General features: G+C 41.4%; 1 protein-coding gene across 1 annotated transcript; it reads left to right on the forward strand.

Annotated features, from left to right (window-relative positions):
- The first annotated feature begins 2,557 nt into the window (after positions 1-2,557).
- Positions 2,558-3,889, forward strand: LOC110461459 (G-protein coupled receptor 84-like). Its single transcript, XM_021514915.1, has one exon. The coding sequence runs from the start codon at positions 2,558-2,560 to the stop codon at positions 3,887-3,889; it is 1,332 nt and encodes a 443-aa protein (XP_021370590.1).
- Positions 3,890-9,302: the final 5,413 nt, after the last annotated feature.

Raw genomic sequence — 9,302 nt, forward strand, 5'->3', positions numbered from 1 at the left:
AACAGTAACAACATCAGCAACAGTAAAAACAACAGCAACAGTAAAAATAAGAACAACAGTATATGCAGTGTAAAACATCAGCAACAGTAAAAACAACAGCAACAGTAACAACAACAGCAACAGTATATGCAGTGTAAAACAACAGCAACAGTAAAAACATCAGCAACAGTAAAAACAACAGCAACAGTAACAACAACAGCAACAGTATATGCAGTGTAAAACATCAGCAACAGTAACAACATCAGCAACAGTAAAAACAACAGCAACAGTAAAAAACAACAACAACAGTATATACAGTGTAAAACATCAGCAGAGAAAACCTATAATCACTGAATACGCATCAACAGTGACAACAGTATCAGCGGTGAAAAATATCCATATTTAATCAAAGTTCAACGTTAAGTGGATATAAGTACAGCCTTAACTCCCCACTTCTACTTTACACAGTGTCTATATGTAGCAGTTAGATTCTCAGGTGAATTGTTGGGCACAGTTCGGGAGACATATCGATGACACTCGATGGTAATCCAGCGTCTGTCCCATGCCGTCTGCTACTCGTCATTCCGATTGACGTCATCTGATCTGACGGTAAGTACTGTAATGGCGTACTTTACACGGGAAACGTGAATAGACCAAACGATCAATTAAACGGCCACTAATGGGCGCCACACCCGTATCAAACCATCCAGTTAGGTGATGATATAACGGATATTTCGGAAGATCACGATAGTAACCACGTAGTAATTTGGCGAGAGATGATAAGATAGGATGTTGGATGCTTTGTTCAAAATAAGAGATTCAATAATGATATAAAACGGGACAGCAAACCCTTGCGGTGAGTATGCCTAGATCTTCGCTGTAAACGTTTGGCGTGCTGAGCTCGACCTATCTACATCCTTCCCTCGTGTTTCTATGTAACATATAATGATTATAAAAGCCGACATACACGTCAACAATCGTTAAAGATATTCTGAAATTATTATGTGGTAATGACAAACATACGAATAATAAGGTTGCTTCAATCACATTTCACGCTTTTGTTTGTTGCTTTTCCAATCCATACAAGATTTCAATTAGACGTATTTAAAAAAAAACGAGCTTAAATCAGAAATGCTTGAAAATGAAAGAATTTGTAATTCACTAGAGTCCATAAATAGATGAACAAGAGCACTCCAAGCGGAAGCATGATACGCCCGTCAGACCCTCGGAAGGGCATTGCTATATTAGAAGCAAGTAGTGACATGTGATGTAAATGTTTTTACTGCAACCGTTTTGTTGGTAACTGTGACCTTGCCATTATTGACTATGTTTATGGCGCTAGCTATTTTATTTTTCAGAATAACACTTTCGTGGTCAATGTTGCTATTACTAAAACTAGAACAATGGTTTTGAGGAAGGAGTCTTAAATAAATAATTAAAAGGTTGATGCCCTTATTTGGCAATGAAAAAGGGGCATAACTCTGCCGAATAGCGTTTAAATGTCACGAATTAAGAACTATTCAAAGTATTCAGGTAATGAAAAAACCAAGTAGTTTAACTAAAATCGGGGAACACTTGTTAAGTTTAAGTCGACAGATAATGTCCTTATTTATGCAATGAAAGAAGCATAGCCCCGCAATGAAAAAGTGACAAAACTCTGCCGAATAGCAGTTAAATATCCTATCCGATGCATTCAGGTAATGAAACATCCCACCAAGTTTGACAAAAATTGAGAACAATTGTTTGAGTTATCGCGTAAACAAGCAAAAATTAACGGCAAAAATGATGAACAGCTTTGCTATGTCAAGTGTGATATGCCAAAATGCGGAAGGTTGAAAGTCATCAGAAAAAACGTGTAATATATGTCGAAAGTTAATGCTTCTAGCATTAACGTACAACATTTGAAAGGAATTTATTTAAAATAAAAATGTTTACTACACAATGCCCTTATTTGGCAACAAAAACTTGTTGGAGCTATATTGGTATGCAATATGTAAACTAGGTTTCATTAAGTTATGTTCGTAAATGAAGGCAGGGGAGCGATGACAAGGAAAAGTTAACGGACGGACGGACATCGGACATCGGACATCAGACAAGGCAGCCCATACCATAATACGACTCGTCGGACGACGGGCGTATACAAAACTTGTTAACTTACAAACTCCAAAAGGATCAGAAATCGATAACTGACGGCTAACACAAACACCACATCACCTACCGCTGTAAGATAAACACATTACCATAATTGTGAGTCGTTTTATGTGCAAAATACATGCAACCCTGTCCTTACCTTTGTCAATACGTTGAACAGTCGGGATAATTGTAACTAGCCCAGTTTTGAACGGTTGTTGTTTTATTGAAGGTACTTTACTTTAAGTATATTTTTTTTTTTATATAGGACAGCATTATTGGCGTGAAGGTTTCATGTCGCTCCAGGATACCCAAAGTGACTTGGCACAACAATCGCCCGGTTAATTTCAACACTGACAAACGCAGAACACTTCGTATCACCGTCCCATAATTCAAGTAGTGATACCTCAATCTGCATTCAAATAATAGTTTTTACTTTACAGACAGGATGACAAATGACTCTGCAGGAATAGCCGGAAGTACGTTACTGTGGTTTGCCAACGAGAGAGAGGTAGAAATTTACTTGCCCGCGATGCTTTTTGCTGGCTCCATGATGGTGCTCGGACTGGTAGGCAATGGGTTTGTGTTCTATGCTTACGGCTATCGGTTCAAGAAGACGTGTGCTAATGTATACATATACTGGTTGTCTGTGTTTGACCTCGTGTGCTGTGTGGTCAGCATTCCTTTTGAGATATTTCAGATCCGTTTTCCTCTGATGTATGGAGACGTCATCCCGTGTAAACTCATCCGGACGGTAGCCATGGTGGCGTATGTGTCGGAAGGTCTTCTGTTGTTATGTATATCCCTGGATCGGTACTACAAGATATGTCACCCAATGAGGACCTTTCTGATTCATTCTCCACACAGGAATATCTTCTACACCTTCATTCTGGCGCTCTGTATTTCTTGGCCGACCGCCTTTGTCTATGGAACCATGACAATCAAGATGGCGGCGCCGGGGATCGTAGCAACAACATGTTCCATTGATGATTCGCTTGGCGAATTGTTCCCTGGATTGTACTATGGTTTCCTCCTCTTTATCGTCGTCGGGGGATTCTTTCTGCTCCTGTTCGTCTATATACGCATTGTACGGGTCGTCTACCACTGGTCTAGACACAATCTGGGGGAGTCTACAAGAGTTCTTGCGAAGGATAGAGTGAATGCACACAGCAATTCGTCTAAAATAAACAGAAACCAGAATACTGGCGAGGTGTTTATGACTGTGAGATCAATCAATTGTTCAGAACGACACTCACAACAAATGGCAAACTTTGTGGAAACCAATAGTCCGAAACGCTTAATAAATGTGGATCATGATCAAACCATAGAAGAACACGGAACTACCAGTAACAATTTGACCGAGTGTGAATCCTCGACGTCACCGGAAGAAATGTCAGGAGGGAACAATGAGCAGCCAAAGCAGCTAGATTTAAAAAGGCACGCAAATATCTCAAAAACTACCTTTATATTCATAGTAGTAACTGCTAGTTTCGTATTCAGTTATGTCCCTTATCTCGCCACCGAGATTATCCTCAAGTGTAACATAGTGGACTTCCGGAAGCAGAGCATCCGCGTTCAGCAGTTGATAGAGGTTGCCGTGAAGACTTATTGCATAAACAACGCTTCCAATCCTATCATATACAGCATCTTTAACCGAGACTTCCGAAAGGAATGTTGTCGTCTCTTCTGCCGCCAAAGGGGACCAGTTCGCTATATGTTGTCGGTGCAAAGGCGACCTGTGTGCAACACCGGAAGTGTGCCAATAGCAAGTGATAGTTAGGACGCGAAGCTTTGATAAAACAATGCGATAAGAGCTGTCTAAAAAGTATTTACATATATAAATCGCTTCCGTTTTGTTGGAGGACATAATGATCTGACTTTGTGGCTGGGAACGAAGCAGATTATGTTTTGCATATACAACTAGTTACCATAGTTGAAAACTTGTAAGTTCGGTTAACATTCGTTCCATCTACTATTGTCACAGAATGTACTTGTTTAAAATCGAACACTTAACAGCCAATCACAATACTTACTGTTGTTTCTGACCCTATTATACGTCCCCTCCATCATTTTGGTCAGTTTCTCGTTGATTGTGACGGGTGCTTATGATGGTGCCACCCTTTTTAAGCTTTTGGTAAGACATTTGTCAGAATAACAAGAACCGTGATGTGTGGTGCTCCAGTTACGACATTTCAGAGTACTGTATTGTAATTGTTTGTAGTCCGTGGGTGGCGACATGTATTATGGTGACTACGAATGCGTATGCATTATGGTGACTTTGACCCAATATGTTCTGTTCGTCACTTCCGTCCACGGTATAGTGAGTTCGGCATTTTTTGACCCAATGTTCTGTTTGTAAAGTCCTTCCACGGTATTATGTTACGTTTGTGACGTACTTCCACGGTATAATGTTCCGTTTGTGACGTCCTTCCACGGTATAATGATCTGTTTGTGACGTCCTTCCACGGTATAATGTTCTGTTTGTGCGGTCCTTCCACGGTATAATGTTCCGTTTGTGACGTCCTTCCACGGAATAATGTTCTGTTTGTGACGTACTTCCACGGTAGAATGTTCTGTTTGTGACGTACTTCCACGGTAGAATGTTCTGTTTGTGACGTACTTCCACGGTATAATGTTCCGTCTGTGACGTCCTTCCACGGTAAAATGTTCCATTTGTGACGTCCGTCCACGGTATAATGTTCCGATTGTGACGTCCTTCCACGGTTTAATGTTCCGTTTGTGACCTTCTTCCACGGTATAATGTTACGTTTGTGACGTCCTTTCTCGGTATAATGTTCCGTTTGTAACGTCCTTCCACGGAATAATGGTCTGTTTGTGACGTCCTTCAAAGGTATAATGTTCCGTTTGTTACCTCCTTCCCCGGTTTAATGATTGTTCGTCACTTTCGTCCACGGTATAGTGAGTTCGGCATTTTTTTACCCAATGTTCTGTTTGTAACCTCCTTCCACGTTATAATTTTCTGTTTGTAACGTCCTTCCACGGTATAAAGAGTTCGGCATTTTTTAACCCAATGTTCCGTTTGTGACGTCGTTCCACGGTATAATGAGTTCTGCATTTTTTAACTCAATGTTCCGTTTGTGACGTCGTTCCACGGTATAATGAGTTCTGCATTTTTTAACTCAATGTTCCGTTTGTGACGTCCATCCGCGGTATAATGAGTTCGGCATTTGGTATAATGTTCTGTTTGTGCCGTCCTTCCACGGTATAATTTTCTGTTTGTGACGTCCTTCCAGGGTATACTGTTCCATTTGTGACGTCCGTCCACGGAATAATGTTCCGTTTGTGACCTTCTTCCACGGTATAATGTTCGGTTTGTGACGTCCTTCCACCGTATAATGTTCCGTTTGTGCGGTCCTTCCACGGTATAATGGTATAATGATGTGTTTGTGACGTTCTTCCACGGTATAATGTTACGTTTGTGACGTCCTTTCTCGGTATAATGTTCCGTTTGTCACGTCCTTCCACGGTATAATGTACCGTTTGTGCCGTCCTTCCACGTTATAATGTTCCGTTTGTGAGGTCCTTCCACGGTATAATGAGTTCGGCCTTTTTTAACCCAATGTTCCGTTTGTGACGTTCTTCCACGGTATAATGTTCGGTTTGTGACGTCCTTCCACTTCCGTTTGTGACGTCCTTGAAAGGTATAATGTTCCGTTTGTCACGTCCTTCCACGGTATAAGGGTCTGTTTGTGACGTCCTTCTGCGGTATAATGATCTGTTTATGACGTCCTTCCACGGTATTATGTTCCGTTTGTGACGTCTTTCCACGGTATAATGATCTGCTTGTGACGTCCTTCCACGGAATAATGGTCTGTTTGTGACGTCCTCCCACGGTATAATGTTCTGTCTGTATGGTAATAGTTTGTAGTCCGTGGGTGGCGACATGTATTATGGTGACTATGAATGCGTATGCATTACGGTGACTTTGACCCAATATGTTCTGTTCGTCACTTCCGTCCACGGAATAGTGAGTTCGGCATTTTTTGACCTAATGTTCTGTTTGTAACGTCCTTCCACGGTATATTGTTCCGTTTGTGCCCTCCCTCCACGGTATAATGTACCGTTTGTGCCGTCCTTCCACGTTATAATGTTCTTTTTGTGCGGTCCTTCCACGTTATAATGTTCCGTTTGTGCCGTCCTTCCACGTTATAATGTTCTTTTTGTGCGGTCCTTCCACGGTATAATGGTATAATGATGTGTTTGTGACGTTCTTCCACGGTATAATGTTCTTTTTGTGCGGTCCTTCCACGGTATAATGATATGTTTGTGACCTCCTTCCACGGTTTAATGAGTTCGGCATTTTTCGACCCAATGTTCCGTTTGTGACGTTCTTCCACGGTATAATGTTACGTTTGTGACGTCCTTCCAGGGTATACTGTTCCATTTGTGACGTCCGTCCACGGTATAATGTTCCGGTTGTGACGTCCTTCCACGGAATAATGTTCCGTTTGTGACCTTCTTCCACGGTATAATGTTACGTTTGTGACGTCCTTTCTCGGTATAATGTTCCGTTTGTTACCTCCTTCCACGGTTTAATGAGTTCGGCATTTTTTAATCCAATGTTCCGTTTGTGACGTCCATCCGCGGTATAATGAGTTCGGCAGTTTTCGACCCAATGTTCCGTTTGTGACGTTCTTCCACGGTATAATGTTCTGGTTGTGACGTCCTTCCACGGAATAATGTTCCGTTTTCGACGTCCTTCCACGGAATAATGTTCTGTTTGTGACTTCCTTCCACGGTATAATGAGTTCTGCATTTTTTAACTCAATGTTCCGTTTGTGACGTCCTTCCGCGGTATAATGTTCTGTTTGGGACGTCCTTCCACGGTATAATGGTCAGTCTGTGACGTCCTTCCATGGTTTAATGTTTCGTTTGTGACGTCCTTCCAGGGTATACTGTTCCATTTGTGACGTCCATCCACGGTATAATGATCTGGTTATGACGTCCTTCCACGGTATAAAGAGTTCGGCATTTTTTAACCCAATGTTCCGTTTGTGACGTTCTTCCACGGTATAATGTTCAGTTTGTGACGTCCTTCCATGGGTATAGTGAGTTCGGCATTTTTTGACCCAATGTTCCGTTTGTGACGTTCTTCCACGGTATAATGTTACGTTTGTGACGTCCTTTCTCGGTATAATGTTCCGTTTGTTACCTCCTTCCCCGGTTTAATGATTGTTCGTCACTTTCGTCCACGGTATAGTGAGTTCGGCATTTTTTGACCCAATGTTCTGTTTGTTACGTCCTTCCACGGTATAAAGAGTTCGGCATTTTTTAACCCAATGTTCCGTTTGTGACGTCTTTCCACGGTATAATGAGATCGGCATTTTTTAACCCAATGTTCCGTCTGTGACGTCCTTCCACGGTTTAATGTTCTGTTTGTGACTTCCTTCCACGGCATAATGTTCCGTTTGTGACTTCCTTCCACGGTATAATGGTCCATTTGTGACGTCCGTCCACGGTATAATGTTCCGTCTGTGACGTCCTTCCACGGTATAATGTTCTGTTTGTGACGTCCTTCCACGGTATAATGGTCTGTTTGTGACGTCCTTCCATGGTTTAATGTTCCGTTTGTGACCTCCTTCCACGGTATAATGTTCCGTTTGTGACCTCCCTCCACGGTATAATGTTCCGTTTGTGACGTCCTTCCACGGTATAATGTTCCGTTTGTGACGTCCTTCCACGGTATAATGATCTGTTTGTGACGTCCTTCCACGGTATAATGTTCTGTTTGTGACGTCCTTCCACGGTTTAATGAGTTCGGCATTTTTGACCAAATGTTCTGTTATAAATATAAAAAAATTATTTATTTAACAACAATTATGAAACATGTTATTTCAACTTATATAAATCACTCTTGTTGGCTTGGATGTTAGCGCGCGAAGGGTTTATATGTGGAAGGAAACCGGAGTACCCGGAGAAAACCCACGTGTTCGGGCAGGTGACCATACCATTTCACGTCCGATCGGGGAATCGAACCCCGGCTATCCACTGCATCACCCGCCACCAGTTCTGTTTTTGACGACCTTCCACTGTATATTGATTTCGGATTTTTTTTACCCAACGATCTGTTTGTGACGCCCTTCTACATTTTAACAAGTTTTGGTATTTTGGGGCTTAATGTTTTCTCTGTTACCTCCCTCTTTCAATTGATCATGACTTCGGCAATTTTAAACCAAATGTTTGGCGAAGACGCCCTTCCTTAGTATATCAATATTCGGCTTTTTTTCTGGTCCAATACGTCTTTCTAATGAGTTCGGCCATTTTAATACACAATGTTCTGTGTATGATGTCCTTCCACCGTATGACGAGTTCCGATTTTGTGTGCCCATGCAATCTTCTGTGTACACGTGACGTCCTTCCACGGTAAAATGATATAGGACTCTGCATCGCCTGTGTACGTGCCATTGGTTGGAATATTAACTTTCTAAATCAGCTTTCCAATTAGTCGCTGGTGTACTCGATATATGTAGTGTATAGTATACAACCCGACAGTCTGCCTTAGCTTAGAGTGGTGCTGGTGAAAAACTTATGATGTCCCAGAGGCAGGGATTGTCCGTGAAATAACATGAAAACACAAGAAAAAAATGTGTAGGAAAAGATCTTATAAAACGTGTCATCAGCTTTTTATTAGCGAGTCCAGAACATTTTATGGTAAAACATGTTTTGTTTGGTTCCTTTTTATGTAAATGACTTTCAGGGGCGTGGTTCAGATCTCCCTCCCACATGTACAGTCTGTATACTGTAGAACACGAAATGTTTGTTGTTTCTTTCCTTCGTGGTTTGAAGCCATTCGTGGATATTTTATATGAACAAACAGTAGTCACGTGTATCATTCAAATTTGTTCTATTTATTTTCATGGTTCAATAGCAACCACGAAAACCACGAATGTTTATACAAAACGAACAGTTCATGTTATACAATATATATAACATGTATACATGTACATAATACATATGGGGCAAAGAAGTAATTCCAACAGTGTGGACAAGTTTAGGTTGTCAAATTTTCGGAGCGATCCGCTCCTTTTTCAAGACGCAGTGAAACAGAACAGTTACGTATATACATGTGCATATATACGGTGCTTAATTGGGGTGGGGTGGGGTGGGGGATAAACGTGGCTCTGGATCTGGTCTGGATGTAACACAGACTTAGAATAAAATAATTCCGCGGT

The sequence above is a fragment of the Mizuhopecten yessoensis genome, unplaced genomic scaffold, assembly GCF_002113885.1.
Source record: "Mizuhopecten yessoensis strain PY_sf001 unplaced genomic scaffold, ASM211388v2 scaffold10621, whole genome shotgun sequence".
NCBI classification, from domain to species: Eukaryota; Metazoa; Mollusca; class Bivalvia; order Pectinida; family Pectinidae; genus Mizuhopecten; species Mizuhopecten yessoensis.

Bases quoted from the DNA above. Each gene is read 5' to 3' on its own strand.
- LOC110461459 (XM_021514915.1), top strand. From the start codon at position 2,558: ATGACAAATGACTCTGCAGGAATAGCCGGAAGTACGTTACTGTGGTTT.